General features: G+C 39.7%; 2 protein-coding genes across 2 annotated transcripts; both read right to left on the bottom strand.

The window, feature by feature from the left end:
• Positions 1 to 610: 610 nt before the first annotated feature.
• On the bottom strand, positions 611 to 2,654 carry commd2 (COMM domain containing 2). Its single transcript, XM_008335012.3, has 6 exons — positions 2,463 to 2,654; positions 2,073 to 2,150; positions 1,635 to 1,717; positions 1,344 to 1,418; positions 1,136 to 1,234; positions 611 to 1,014 (listed from the first exon to the last, which is right to left on the bottom strand). Exons 1-6 carry the CDS (start codon positions 2,527 to 2,529, stop codon positions 808 to 810), a joined length of 609 nt encoding a protein of 202 aa, XP_008333234.1. The 5' UTR covers positions 2,530 to 2,654; the 3' UTR covers positions 611 to 807.
• A 1,499-nt stretch (positions 2,655 to 4,153) lies between these two features.
• On the bottom strand, positions 4,154 to 15,295 carry lmnb2 (lamin B2). Its single transcript, XM_008335147.3, has 13 exons — positions 14,631 to 15,295; positions 11,694 to 11,830; positions 10,531 to 10,687; positions 10,211 to 10,336; positions 9,937 to 10,035; positions 9,747 to 9,818; positions 9,536 to 9,661; positions 9,222 to 9,442; positions 8,507 to 8,705; positions 7,855 to 7,962; positions 7,558 to 7,677; positions 7,247 to 7,336; positions 4,154 to 6,770 (listed from the first exon to the last, which is right to left on the bottom strand). The coding sequence occupies exons 1-13, from the start codon at positions 14,841 to 14,843 to the stop codon at positions 6,735 to 6,737; spliced, it is 1,704 nt and encodes a 567-aa protein (XP_008333369.2). The 5' UTR covers positions 14,844 to 15,295; the 3' UTR covers positions 4,154 to 6,734.
• Positions 15,296 to 15,590: the final 295 nt, after the last annotated feature.

The raw sequence follows: 15,590 nt of genomic DNA, 5'->3' as shown, positions 1-15,590 counted from the left end.
TATATAACGTAATTTAAATTTAAAAGGTAAAATAATTGTTGGTATTCATAGACGGAAAAGGTTGTACAATGTGTCAAAGAGCAGATCCGAAAGTTTATTCCACACGAAAGCAGATTATGAGACAAGAAAAATAATATTTCACCACAGAAACGTTGTTTACATGTAAACAACGAATAAAGGCGAAGGAATAACAGTCAAACAACACTGTCCCCGCAGTGGAAGGATATAAAGTTCTGTTGATGCTACAGATCATTCATAACTGGGGAATTATGACTATAATGAGTGACTATAAATATAAAGGAATGTGAAAAGATTTTAAAAGGTGATCCTCAAGTCGTCCAGAACAGGATTCCGTTTTCATTCCAGCCATAACAATGACCTGAAGGGTTAGGGTTAGAGACCTCAGGAAACCTCAGCTAAAACACTACTCCAAATCTCTGCAGTCTGATTTTTCACCACACACAAGACCCACACATCCCTATAAGGATAAATTTGGCCTTGTTAATGTTTTGTCAAACAAATTTGATTCAGTGTGCCAAGTAAATCATCTTCCCATATAGAGCTACATGTATGGAAATGGGCTCAAAACAAAAAATCCAATGTAATGAAATGCAGTCTGTGTACCTTTAATGTAAAATCATTAACAAAGTAGAAATATTATGTACAATATATTCAATGGGATTCAGAGCATTTATCAAAATTACAAAATGATGAGCATCTGCCAGTCAGTAAAAGTTTTATGCAGATACAAACGCAGAAATGTCTCTTTTTTTTCTCCAAAAACTATACAGGAAATGATCTGAGTCGTCATTTGATGTTGCGTAAAATACGTCGAGAGTGACTGGTTTTCACGGCAGCTAGAGCAGTTTCCAGAGTGGAGATGAGGTGGAGGAGGGTACTGGGGTCTGTCTGTAGAACCATGCTGGTGCTGCTGCCACTGACATCACTTTTGTTCAGATGAAGACGCATCATCAGCATTGGAATGATCTGATGACGTAGGGAGCGACTTGCCAGCTGGGAAAAAAGAATCCAAGATGAAGTCCAAAAAATTCAAATTTCCACATGCAGAAAAATATCACAAAGAACTACAGTCGTGATTTATCTAAAAAAAAACAAAACACAGCTTTACACACACCTGCACATCCAGTCTCCACTCCAGGTTGTGGTAGGCAGGCAGAGTGGGAGGCAGCTGACTCAGGATGCTACGAATCTGTGTGCGGTGCTGCAGATAGAGCTGAGATAAGAAGGAAAAAATAAAGCTGGAAGCTACTGAACCCTGAGACGAGGTCATAACATCACCTTCGTGTACATTAACAACACTAGTTTAGTCATGTGAGGGTCACCTGTACGAGTATCTGGTTGAGCTCTTCGCTAAAGCCCAAGGTTAACACAGAGTCCTGGAAATCCACATCAGAGACCTGTTAGAGTGAAAGAGTAAGCAATATATATTTTTTAACCTTTCCCACTCTGAACCTTAAACACATTTGGTTTGACTTTATGGCTTAGCAATGTCAAATGTGCACAGAGTAAAACCTCATGCAAAGCATTAAAGGGTTGTGTGTTATTATACCACATTTATGTATTATAATATACTATATATTATATAATAGTTGAATGAGTACTGTGTCAGTTACCAAGTGTTTGGAGCTCTCTGTCATCAGGAACATCAGTCCTTCTACTCCATGCTGGACCATGTCCACAGGAACAGACAGCTTCCCTGCAGGCAGTGTTGAATTTTGAGTAATTCACAACAGCAGTGTAGATCCATGACTAACACAAGTCCTAAACATGTGTGGTTGGTTTCTGAGGTTTAAATGTCACTAGTGTACTGTACATGAGCATTTTATAACAAGAATTATTATTATACAATTTTATAGAAATCTCCCTTTATTGAACATGGTCTACAGTGAATTTTTGCTGGAATGTTAGCACGACTGATAGCAGTGAATTATGTCTATGTAGCAGACTTAACATCAAATTACAGCAAGCTGCGCAGTCAGGCGGAAACAGAGACATTGTCCTACTGCCCCCTTATGTACATATGTACCACAGAATTAGAAGCAGAGCCTTACTAGCCGCTCCGTCATAGATCTTGGGGCTGCTTCCTCTCCTCAAAAACTCCAGAGCAATTCGACCAAACTCTGTAACCACTATGGGGAAAAAGTCAGAAATACACGTACATTAAGCATCCACCCATCCATGACCCTGTGGCGCCAATCTCAGCAGTCAATGTTAGGGTCCATCATTAACACCAATGTTAACTGATCAACCTGGTAGTGGTGGTAAATACCCACTCGTCCCAGTTAAAACTTAAACAAGTATTTAAATCATATTTAAGCAGATACAAAGTCGATTTTGGTGTGTGACAGTGATGATGTTAGTGTGGTGTGTCAGCAGACATTCAGCTGACTGACACTGACACACACACTGCAGTCGGAGAGAAGAGCAGTAACGTCGTTTACCCTCGGTGTCCACCTGCGACAGGAAGGACAGATGTTCTTTATGTTCTTCAGACAGAATCAGCAGCATCCTGTAAATACACTCACACAAAATCACCAAAAACGCACACTCGAGCCCACAGAAAATCAGTTGGACTTCTGCTTCTTCTTCGTTGGTTTCCCTCCACTTCCTTCTTCACCGCTGTAAGCTTCCTTGGCTTCGCTGCTAAGTTGACACACATTACTCTGCTGCCATCACCAGGTTCAAAAGTGAAACCGCCGCTGTGTACAAATAAACTATCCCAATTCAGTTTTTTTGCTTGTTTTGCTTTACTTATAAAGATAAATTACAAACGTTGTATGTCATCACATATTTTAAGAAACATAAATAGTTTGCTTTGCAGCTATTTAGATAGCTTAGGGGAAATAAACTGGAAGGAGGAAGTATTTATATTTATGTTCCTGCTTCGACCATGTTAATGCCACAGACGTCTTTGTGTAGAAATAAACAGAGTCCACCAGTTTATATGTAAAACATTTAATATTTGTGTGTACAAAAGTAGTTCAACATCAGATAATCATACCCGCCCCTCCCCCTCCGTTAATGATTAAAACCCTGGTGTCTAATGTTTAGTTCTGAACAGAACTACCACAATCACATCTACCTACAGGCTAGAGCTGTTTTTACTGGTTGTAAAGAATCCACGCCACAGTCCCTCCAGGGTGGGAGTCAATCAAACTCGGTATAATCAGATGCAGTCTGTGCTTTTTGAACCAAGAACAATTCATTCATATTGTCATAAAACAAATAACTCTCCCAGCTTTGTCCCAGCTGCTGATGACATTCAAAATTTAATGACTTTGGTTTGTGAAAATATGAAATCAGTTTTTAAAAATAGAAGAAAAAAAAGAAAACAGTGATTCAAATATCACTTGTAGTTACTAAAAAGCAAAAATCACTTCATAATTGACCAAAAACAAAATATTGCAGCCCCTGGTTGTATTTTTATTTGTTTAGGTGGTTAGACCTGGAGGGACTGATTCTACGGCATACAGTATATTCACTTTTTATAACAAAGTCCCTGAAGATTGAGCAGTGGATCAGATCAGTAAAATCTTCAGTCACAGTTTATCTAACAATGTCTGTGCTACAGTTAATTTTCACGTTCAAAATGTATTTTCTCCCCCTCACTGTTTCACACCTATCAGTGAAGACTTTAAACTCACAGTACAGGAGCAGTGTTCACTACTGGCTTATTGGTTGTTGTTTTTTTAAAATGTCAGAATTCTGAAAAAATTCTCAAGTCAGTTTGGCTCGTAGACACACAGTCTCCTAATCACCCCAGAATATCCTAAATATAAAATAATGGATCAAACATTTGATGTAAATAAACTGATTACATAGACAGTAAAGCTACAGAAAAAAAACTAGCAATGTAAAGCACAGCACACACAAACACACAAAATGAGTTTTACAAGATGACACCAACGATGTGAAAGCAAAACTCAATTACAATTCTAGGGCTGTCACTTTTTTTTACCCACAATTTACAAAATCGATTGTGGGAAAAAATATTTCAAAGTTAAAAACACGTTTGGCTGTGTGGAGTTGATGTTCGCACTGTGCTACAGCAGAGGGCACTGTAAGCACAAGATGACCTTAGATCCTAGTTCAAGGATGCTCCCTCGGTCACGTGTCTTATGAATTTAATTTCTTTTTTTTTAATAAAAGTGACAGTCCTTTCACAATTCATGAAAACAAAGAGTTGATTTTACGTGTGTGTATCGTGTGTGTATTCAAGAAAAAAGCGGCAGTAAATACGTCAGATTTACATTTTTCAACATGGTGAAAAATGTTCAATTTCAATGGAATCACCTAAACTCTCTGCGAACATGGCGGCGCTGCGGGGATTTTTTTTTTTGGTTGTTTTTTTTTTTTAAAGACATATCTTAAAAAATAAACTCTGGTTCAAGAACCAGATGTGGCGGACACCTGAACGCATCATTAAGTCTCTGAACAGCACATCTACTGTTTCGATTTTTTTTTAACAAAGGGGTTGTTGGGTTGAATATTGCCACAGTAAATATTATGGTATCCCTTACAGTAAATAAAGAGACTTCTGCTGCTGGCCCTGAAAACTTGGCAAAAATGAAAGCAAACTGACACGTTCTTGCCGTTTCTTCTTCTTTGAAAAAGGTACAGAAGTTCCAAATGTTTCCAAACGGTGGTTGTAGATTATTCACCTAATACATAATAACTGAGCTAAATCTGAAACAAAAGCGATTGTGTGGAGAGACCGACATCTAAAGTCACTCTCTCACCACGTACTTATGCTGCTTAACATCCTATGTCACCCGTGAACCATGACTACAGTCTGCATTACTGTAAATTAAGTGGATCGTTTACAAAACGTTACCAAACGTTGAACAGGAGCCAGACTGCTTCTTGTTACTGGGAGCAGTCAGTCAAAATGAGGTAAGTCAGAGAAGTCGGCTACATCTGTACTACGACAAACATCCATCCACCTGCCGGTAACATCAGATCAATATCCCAGAGCCTGAATCAACGATTTCAGCCTGTCCCTCCACCAGGGGTCACCACAGTGTTAGTCACATGAGGATCGGTTAGAGTTTTTACACCAGGCGCCCTTTCTGATGGAGGGTTTGGGGATGAGGTGGTATCGTACCCTCAACCTTCAGGTGAAAAAACTGCACTGCACCACTCTGGAGCCCAGGAATCCCAAGTAACAGTAACAGTAAAAACAAAACAAAAAAAGCCGGCTAGGTCAATATCAGTCTTCTTTTTGAGAGCTTTTGTATATTTGCTTAGTGTAACTGTCTGAGACTGAGTTGCACAGAAGATGAGTCTTGATCTGATTGGTCAGTTAGGCAGTGGTATAGTAAAGGCAGAGTACTGCAGTACTAACAGGGAGCTGACAGGCTCATATAAACACAGACCCTGAAGTCAGTTTTTAAACAGAGCGCTTTCAATAAGACTTTTTTTTTTTAAAACAAAAATGAAGCCCTGACACATGACTGGCTTCAAGCACAGACTCCACCCCCTTCGCCCTCCCCCCCCACACTCTTGAGTTTTATGGTACGCACCCTTTTCTTCAGATTCTATAGTGTACGCGTGACTCACTGAGGTCAGAGGTGTTGACAGATGAACACCGAGTGGTGGAGGGGCCCAGAGTGGGTGTAGTGGTGTCACTGCCCTCATTAGTGAGAATGTGGTTGGTATGGAACAAACGTGTAGTGTCTCTGTTCTAAGTCTCTGTGGTGTTTACTGCCAGAGCAGAACTGTGAGATTACATCACATCCTTATATGTTTATATTTTGTAAAGTGTTAAACGTAATATATTGACTGTTCTGTCACTTTAAGACAGATCAGATGGACAGTCACGTCCGACCGCTGTCTTCTACAGTGGAGTCATGAGACATACGAAAAAATAAAAATCAGTATTGATTCACAAAAGTGACGAGGACTTTTAGGAAGTTCTTTCTCTGTGAACACATCTCCTTGTGAGTGTTTAGGAGTTTTATTTGTAGTGATCTCAGTGACAGCTGGATGTACGTCTACAAAGGATTGGTTTCCAGCTTTCTATTTTTTTTTTTTTAGTTCCCAGGAAACAAATCTGTTAGGATCAATTCTCCCAACTTTTACTGCAGTTTTTTCCACCTTCAAATAAGATGAATTAAAAACACTAGAGGTAAACAATTCTAGAGGAAGCATTTGTATTAAGCAAACACAAGTGTAATAAATGTGTAATCTGAATTTTGTAGTTTGATTACACAAATTTGTAGTTTTAGATACCTCTAAATTACGAGTTCTTATTTTGGGGTTTAAAAAAAATTAAAAAGTTCTAACAACTGCTCATCACTTGTCATATTTTTTCATTCAGTTTTTCTTTATGGCCATAGAAACGTCTGTTGTTTTTTAACAACTCATAAACAGACATGAACCCCAAATAGGTTTCCCTGGTCGTCACAAACCAAGTTAATAGAGTGTAGTATAAATGACCATGCAGAGTTATATCGCTGTAGTGGGAATACTCCGACAGTTTCAATCATAAATCAATGACATAGTGATGCTGAGGTTGCTGAATTACTACTAGGGAAACAGCTGGTATTATTGTAGGTCCAAAAATATGTATAGAAGTAAAAAAAAATAAAAATGAATGAGACTATAAAGTCCAAAGTTTCTTACATCGTCTTAGAAAATTAAAAACATCAAATGATGAGGATTGGAGGTGACGTAGTGGTGAAGTCGACGCCATTGATAACAACAGGAAGACTTTACATGATGGCGCACTCTCTAGAGGAGGCTTTCCCATGGAGGAGGAACAGACGAAAAGAAAAAAATTAAAATTCATTTTGATACACAATTCATGCATTGTGGGTTGCATGGAGATGTCCTACATAAACAGCTGCTACATTCACGGTTCGTTCTACTGTAGCATGCATTGTGGGTTGCATGGAGATGTCTACATTCACGGTTCGTTCTACTGTAAAAATGTCTCTCAACTTGATTCATAATCCTCTTTACATTCATCAAATAACCACAGACTGAGGCACACAGAGGTTTCCTGTGGACTGCAGGTAGCATGAAGTATTTGAAGCATTTAACAAATTAAACAATAAATCACAGGTCAGTGCAACTTAAACAGTGGTAAAATGGGGAGGGAAAAAAATAAAAATAAAAAAACCACCCTACACGGAGCTCTCTCTTAACTCTGAGACTTCACTGATTTCACCATGAAGGGAAGTTCACTTCTCTGTCAAATGTGTTAGGATTCCAGTCTACTCACTGTCTGCACCACTTCATCCTCCTCATCCTCCTCTTCCTCTCCATTCTCCATCTCCACCTGAGTCTTGCTCACGGTCCTCCTGGCCACTTCCTACAGGACAGGAAGTCACATCAAATGATTGAACAAAGATTTCACACCAAATGAAATACTGAGGTGTTGAATAACAGCCATGTCAAAACTGACAGAAAAACTTCAATTCAATTTATCAAAACCCATCAACATGTTTCATTGTTTCTCTGGGGAATTCCCAAGAAGTCACAGGTAGGAGATTAAGAATCTTCAACGTAGCCTGAGGAACTGTTTTTTATTACCTCTCCATCAATGTTGACCAAAGAAGTGGCAATGTCATTTCCTGTGCCCCAGGAAGCCTGGCTCTTCCACAGCAGGTCAGAGGGTGGACTGTGGGCCACACCAGCATCAGCAGACCAAACCTGGACACACACACATTAATGAATGTAGTTATACGTTTGACAGCATTCTGATGAAGTAAAAAATAATTTTACTTACTAATAGTTTGGAGCGTACTAACATTTTTAAACAGGAAATTAATGAACTATGAAAATTGCGATGCAACGCTGAACAGGACAAAGAAAATGTCTACGTCTTACAGTGACCGACTGTCCAGCCTTGAGGACAAACTTGGGGGAGAACTTGTAGACAATCTCTTCTCCATTGTCCACCTGTCTCTTTAACCTCCAGTTACCAAGAGGTTGGTCCTGTAGAAAAACAGAATACAGTTCTTAACATGTTTTTTTATCCAGTTTTCCCCATTACAAAAACTAAAAACCAATTAATTCATTCCAGCCCCCCAGAAATATACTATTAATCCCCCCCATCTAGACATCAAAAACATAGAGATGAGCAAATATACTGCTAATATAAAATAATAATTTAAAAAACAATTATTGCTATAAAAATGGGTAAAATAACCAAACGAGGGACAGTGCTGGAGAGTGTTGTGGCAACTAAGCGTAGGAGAAGGATTATATATATTTTTTATTTTATTAAACACTAAATGTTTGTGACAAACTCTGCAGCTGCTTTGGCATCAGAGCTTGCGGCTTCCCCATGCCGTACGACTGAATGGATGCCAGTACTCAGAAGAGCACTCGTAACTATATATTTCCTCGTATTAGGAGCAAAATCGTATAGTTGCAGACTCGTAACATGAAATAGTCATGTTTCGTGAAGCTCGTATCTAGGGGGCCCCACTGTATTTCTACAGCCTAAGCGTACGGCACGTCCTACAGCTGTATGTACCTGCTCAGTATCATTGGCCAGTGTGACGGCGTTTCCGTCCATATCCGTGGGTGAGATGGTGATTGCTCCACTGGCCGTGGCGTCCTCTGCCAGCATGTCCTTGGTAGTTTCCACCCTCTTCCTCTTGGAGGAGCGGCAGGAAGATCCTGTTGTCCTGGAGACAGTGACTCGAGAAGACGGGCTGGGAGACAGCTTGAGCCTGGAGGAAGACCAGCCGTCAGTAAAGTGAGAACTACACAGTGACCACAGACAGGCTGCAGACGACAGATAAAAAACACTTTGAGACAAGAGCAATATAGAAGTTTCATCTGAGCTCTTTATTGGTTCTCCTGTGAGTTCCTTCATCCAAATACTCACAGTAGGAACAAGAGGCTGAGGTCGTTTCTCTGTGACTTTGTCAGAATATTCAGCCATGACAGGATATCATCTCCTGTTAAATTTACTTTGCTATACTTTAATTTCTTTGGTGAGGAGCATATGAAATACTACGAACCCCAAAATGAAAACAGATGTGAGCTAAAAGACTTAGCCACATCCTCTGGGTAAGGAAAACTAGTCTCAGAAATGTCCAGTAAACACAAAAGACAAGGCAAAACAAAGTGACATAATGTGCTTTGATGTCGTTAATGTATACAGACAACTTCAAAGAAGTCATCTGATAAAAAAATACACATGATAAAATTGTGTTCCGGTCTAGTCAGTGTGTGGTCCATACCTGTGCTCCTCCCCCTCCAGCAGTTTCCTGTAGGCGTTGATCTCCATGTCCAGGGCCAGCTTTACATCCAGCAGCTCCTGGTACTCGCTGAGTTGAGTGTTCATTCTTTCCCTCAGGTCACTCATCTCACGCTCTTTGGCCTCCATGGCGTAGCGGTGCTTGTCACGATCTGCTGCCAATATCTCCTCCAGCTCTCTGATACGTTCCTCAGAGGTCGCCACCTGAGAACATCATCAGATTCACAGGGGGCGTTCAGATGGTCAGGTGGTTCAGCGGCTCAAAGCAGTGGGTCAGTGAACAACTGTATACAGTACCTGTTTCTGTAGGGCACTCAGCTGATAACCCAGGCTCTCCAGTCGCATACGAGACTCCTGCACCTCCTCCCGGGCCGAGCTAAGCGCCTTGCCATTCATGTCCGAGGACACCCTGGCATTATCCAACTGGTGGGAAACATGGACCGACTGTGAGGACCAGGATCAAAAACATCTAGAAGAAAAAAAGAAGTCTCTTGTGTTTTTGTCATACCTTGGCTAGGAAAGTCTGCTCCAGTTCTCCTTTATAGAGAGAAACTTGCTCATCGTGCTGCTTCCTTAGGTCCTGGTGGGAAAATACATTATTTACTTTTTTTCTTGTTTCAGATGTAGTAACAAATTCAAACCCATGACCTCTGAACTCAGGTGTGTACCCCTCAGTTCAGCATCAGCTGTTGACTTACCTGTAAAGCCTGTGTCAGTTTGAACTCATACTCCTGTCTGGCTCCAGAGTCCACCTCCACGATTCTCTGCTCCTGACGACGACGGGTCTCACGGACCTCCTTTACACAAAAAAGACATTTTTCTGAACATCAGATTTAACCCTTAACTTGATTAGATAGTGGGATTTTATGACGTTTTAGATAATCAACATAAACATGTAAAAATATAGCCTAAAATAATAACAACAAACTATCAGAATAGCTGGATGACAATAATTAAAAACATCACACAAACCTCTTCAAACATGTTCTTCCTGAACTCCAGCTCCTCACTCAGGGACTGACAGCGATTCTCCAGGTCCACGCGCATCAGTGTCTCTGCCTCAAGCTGACGTTTAGCCACAGCCAGACTGTCCTCTGCCTATTTCATATTCAAAGGTCAGAGGAAAATTTAGGAGATGGGGAACTGATGAAATCACCAAGAACATGAAGACATGGAATAATTCAACTCAGAAAAAATTAATTGTGGTGTGTAGTTGTAATTTGGTCAGTGGTCAAAAAGTGTCATTACAGTTCTTCTTGTCTACAGAATGATTTAAAGTAGATAGTACACACCTTAGCCAGCTGGCTCTTCAGATCAGCCAGGTCAGAGGTCAGACCTGCATTCTGGCTCAGGGCAGTAGAGAGAGAGGCTTCACTCTTGTTAAGCTGGGCTTCCAGTCCAGCAGCCCTGGACAGAGCTGCAGCCAGATCATTGTCCTTCTTTTTGCCACTAAAACACAAACAACAAAAGTTTTTACCACTCACACAAAGAAATCTAACTTTTTAACTGAGCTCAGTTGTCTGTTAAAAAACAAAAAATCATAACTTTGAGATGACAAACATGATCTAGTAAGCTTCAGATAACCTTAAATAATCAGCAGAGGGTGCTTTGAGCAGACCTTATCACCACACCCATCTAGGCAGCTCTAAAGAACAAACACTAAATAAAAATATCTAAAAATAATATGTCACTTTTACAGAACCCATAAAACAGGTCTTGAATTTTACAAGATATAGAACTAGAAAATGCTGTTGTTCTGCTAGCTGACTCTACGCTTCTCTGGCTGCACATAGACATGCAAGTTACGTACTAACTATTACACAGGCTAGCCAGTACTTCTGGATGGACAAACAAGACACCAATGCACAAAAATAGCAAAATATTTACGGTTCTACAGAAAGACAGGTATTTGTGTGGTATAACCACTTCAGCACAACACTGGAACCAACAGAGTACCAGAATTGCAAGAAAGCAATAAAAGACAACAGCATTTGACTGATAGAAGGGCTCTGTTACGTTTGGACGAAGAGTTAATTTGACCAGTTCTAACATCTCACCTAAAAATTGGTTAAAACTTATGTTTGGAAAAAGTGACAGTCCCCGGGGGCTTCAACAGAAATGGGGTGGTACCTTGACGACAACAGGTGAGAACACCCACATACTGTGTTGCACAACAAACGGAATGCAGATTGCCTAAAAGCACTCCAAACACACACCGCCAGTACTGTTACCTAGCCTGGAGCTAGATACATTTGTCAAAACAATTCCACTTTGATTGGGACCCATTGTTGGACACTTTGCATCTAACGCTATGTTTAAAATGTTTAAGTTTATTTTTTATCATCATTGTTTTAGCAGTTAAATCATTTGACCTGAGTTGAACCGCTTCTCCTGTAAGGTTCTGACCCTTAAGGTCATGACTTCTGTGTTAAAGTTGCCTGTGGCTTCAGGTTACCTGCGTATAGCTTCATCCAGCTCAGACTGGGCCTTGCCCAGGTCAATCTGCAGCCTGGCTCTGTCTCTAGCGGTCTCATCCAAAACACGTCGAGCATCGGCCAACTCTGCCTCATACAAAGCTTTCAGTCCTGTTACCTACAGAAGGAGGAGGGGGTTACAACTGCACATTCAACAGTCAATAGTGTGGGTAAAAAGATAAACAACAGGCAAAGCATAGGACATTTAAACACTAAACAAAGTAGCTTTATTTACATTTTTTTTACTTTTGTTACTACAAAACTTTATTATGTAAAAATTATTACATAAGTAGCCAAAAATTGTAAGTGTGGAGTCAGTTGAGCATTTCTTCAGGTCCTTGTTTTGTTATTAAACAAGAAAGTGTGGCAAAGTTCTGCTGCTATTTATATTTTTAGCTTTACTCTTAAATTGTCTTATCAACAACCATGGAGTTTCCTACAGTCTAGAACATGACAGTCCATTTGAATATTGAGCTCAAATAACTGTCTTTTTTGACACCTCTGCTCCAGACGGGGTTACAGCTGCTACAGTTACACACTTGCTTCAGAGTGGACAAAGAACGTTTGTTAATGGTGGTCTCCACCAGCAGTTTCAATCAGTTTGTGTGTAAAAACACACAACACTTGTTTGAAGACCTCGGGACAGCTGTTATGAAGTAGGAGAGGTCACATCTTGTTCACATGTGGCCACGGTCTCCACTGAGCCTCAAGTTATTGGGTGTGTTTAACATTAAGCATTTAAATTACACACTCAACTCTATATAGGAAGTTGTTTTTTTAACCATGGCTGCAATTGAATTCCAAAAGAAGATAATTCCCTTAGACTTTTGTTACCCAGTTGTATTTGATGCCTGGAGCTACAGCTACAATAAACTCATTCACCAGGCTTTTCAACTATCAAAAGGGCCTGAAGGAAAAGGCATGCTGAGCATAAGTTGAAGTAGGTAAACCAAGTGAGAGTGTGAGCCCTGAAATGTAAATAAACCTTTCTTTAATCAATGGGTTAAAAAAGGCTACAGTGTTCAAATTTGACCTTAACTTGTGTGCAAGATGTTTCTTCTGTTGACTATCACTTTCACCAGATCAACAGATGCCATTTCTCTGGCAATGAGCCAGTTGTATTGGTTACTGTTATGCAGTGTTTATGTTTGAATTTAACAAAACATATTGAAAAAAAAAGGTGGAGAAAAGGAAAAAAAATAATGAAGAAGATTAAATTAAACTATAGCACAGGGAGGGTGTGTTACACTGTTTTTGTTATGTACAGCATATAAATCCAAGAGTTTCAGGAACGTACGTTTTAAGCTAAAAATTAGACACCATTTTTAAATGATCCTTAATTACTTATTATAACTGGCTGTAGATATGCCAAACTAGGAGGGCAGAGTGGTGGTGAGTGTTACTGTCTACCCTTTTCAAAATACCTGGTTTGCAATGCTCAAGAGAAAACTATGTGTGGAATGTGTCACTGTTGTTTTGGGTTTTTTTTAAGAATACAAGGTGGTGAAAACCCTAACACTAACCCTAAATTGCCTAGTTTTTTCCAACCACCCCCTTTATAGTACAGACCCTGAAAGTGTTCATTCCAGACATTCCAACATGATCACATTAGGCTAAAAGGCTGTCAAGAGGCATCTTGATAATTCATTTTAAAACGTATACAGGAAATGTAAAAAGTAATGTTTTACAAAAAAAAGTCAAAGCCTTGAGAGTCACAAACGGTGATGGTTTAGGACATTGACAAATGTCATCTGCAAATCGGTTTAAATTGCTGTTCACTCATTTACAGAACACAGCCCTCCATTGTATTTCATTGTTTTTACTCAACTATAATCCTGTTTCACTGAGCAGACGCTTTGTCTCACTAAAGAACTGAAAGTAAAGATCGAAATCACATATGGAAAATGTTAACTGGCTACAATAAAACTTTGTCGGAAATAGTCTCGTTTCTGTTTATCACGTTAAATCACTTTTTGTGATTGCAGTTATTCCTTGCATTTGTTCGACATTTTTGGTTATGAGGTAAAACCGTTAAATTTGGCATATTTGCTAGTATTTAAATAACATATTTTAATTCGTTTAGAAAAAAGTAACTACGCGTTGCTCAACCTGTATGTATTTTAAAGGAATCACTTTTTGAATGGCTGCAGAAAAAGGTTGGAAAATGCGACTAAAAATAGCGTTTATACAAGTGTGTAGACAGTATGAATGCAAACAAATAAGAGTTCAGTTTTATGAGAGCCCGCGCACACGCCCACACTGACTCACTGCTTCAAAAACTTTTCCCCAATTCAAAAATTCTCCTATGAACCTAACTGCCTTCTTATAGGACGCTTTTAATCCTCATAGGCTCATGTGTTACTGCCAAACAATTCCAGAGTCGAGAAAACACTCAAAATGTGTTACTGCCAAACAATTCCAGAGTGGAGAAAACACTCAAACATATTAAAAAGTTAACAAAAGACAAAGATAGCAGAATAGCAATTGTCTAATTTTTCGTATTTTATCGGCGTAAAAAACTTTCTTTCTAAGTTTTGAATATTATTCACAGTTTGGCGCGCAGAAATGGCTGTAAACACACCCTTCCTTCTGATACTTGAATCAAGTGTCAGGAATTCACCAATGCACGTTTATTTATTATTATTATTATTATTATTGGGAACTTTTTGGTTAAAATGCTATATTCTGATAATTGTTATCTTGGTTCTTTTTGGATATTTAAAATAAATATTGAAAAAGTTCTAAACTGCTATTGTTATTTAATTATTTTTGATACACCACGTGGTTTCCGATAATCACAGAGATTCGGTATAACCCCGTGGTAGAATGCTGCTGCCGCTCATGGAGCACTACTACACAACGATAAGAAGCTTCACTCATGCACTGATCATCTTTTCAACTGTTTCAGTAAAACTTACCTCTCTGGTAGACACCTCCTCTTTCTCGGACACCTTCACCGTCAGCCGGTTATTCTCCAGTTCCAAGGCCCGGACGCGGTCGATATATACGGCCAGTCTATCGTTCAGGTGTTGCAATTCCTGCTTTTCCTGTAGACGAGAGATCCTGGTCGGGGAGAGAGGGGTAGAGGCCGCCGGCCGGCCAGCTTCACGGCTCGGAGTTGCAGTCGCCATAACGGTGCTTTCGATAACCCGAAGTCTGCTTCACTGACGTAGAGGCAAGTAATAAAAACAAGTTTACTGAATGTTGGTGAAACAAACACAAAAACTATCTTTCTTAACCGACTACAATGCGTTTGCTATCAATGAGTCTGCTGGACACACGGTTGCCTGGAACAGTGGTGTGATTCCAAGATGGCGGAACCGCTATTAGACCGCGCCAAAAGGAGCGATTGCTTCCTGTTCCGCAATGAATGATGGGAAGTTTATTGTCGCGTTGTTCAAATAGGAGTCAGAGCTTCCCTTCTCTTTTTTTCGAAAAAGACCCTGCTCACGTTAATGCAATGTTAACAACACTTCAATATTTAACACTATTAGTAAACATCTGTGAGGATATTTATACGGACACGTTGTTTTGTCGAACAAATGTTTGTGCGTTAAATTATTATGGATATTCATATCATTGGTAATAGGATAGCCCATTGAAACAACAGCTCCTAGTGGAGTTAAGGTATATAGCATCCAAAAAACGGTGCGGTACTATGCGCTTACTGTAATGTACATGTATTTCAGCAAAGAACACCGCATTTGGGGGGTTTTGAACTACACGCAATGTGTCGTAGAATAATAGATTATTCTAAAGTATAAAATAACAACTAAATGCAATCTAGTTTGATACAATAGTACGAGGTGGTACACAGCGGTGTGTAGTTCAGTCTATCTTGGTGAAGTTAAGTACAGAACAGTACAACATTACAATAA

Source organism: Cynoglossus semilaevis, chromosome 2, assembly GCF_000523025.1.
Source record: "Cynoglossus semilaevis isolate Cse_v1.0 chromosome 2, Cse_v1.0, whole genome shotgun sequence".
Taxonomy (NCBI): Eukaryota; Metazoa; Chordata; class Actinopteri; order Pleuronectiformes; family Cynoglossidae; genus Cynoglossus; species Cynoglossus semilaevis.
This window is presented reverse-complemented; position numbering and strand designations above follow the sequence as displayed.

Coding starts and splice junctions, on each gene's coding strand:
- commd2 (XM_008335012.3), bottom strand. CDS start 2,529: ATGCTGCTGATTCTGTCTGAAGAACATAAAGAACATCTGTCCTTCCTG. Junction 1,718..2,072: donor GATCTATGACGGAGCGGCTA/GTAAGGCTCTGC, acceptor CACTGCCTGCAG/GGAAGCTGTCTGTTCCTGTG. Junction 1,015..1,135: donor AGTGGAGACTGGATGTGCAG/GTGTGTGTAAAG, acceptor CTTTTTTCCCAG/CTGGCAAGTCGCTCCCTACG.
- lmnb2 (XM_008335147.3), bottom strand. CDS start 14,843: ATGGCGACTGCAACTCCGAGCCGTGAAGCTGGCCGGCCGGCGGCCTCT. Junction 11,831..14,630: donor AGGAGGTGTCTACCAGAGAG/GTAAGTTTTACT, acceptor CTCCTTCTGTAG/GTAACAGGACTGAAAGCTTT. Junction 9,443..9,535: donor TGAGTGCCCTACAGAAACAG/GTACTGTATACA, acceptor TGATGTTCTCAG/GTGGCGACCTCTGAGGAACG.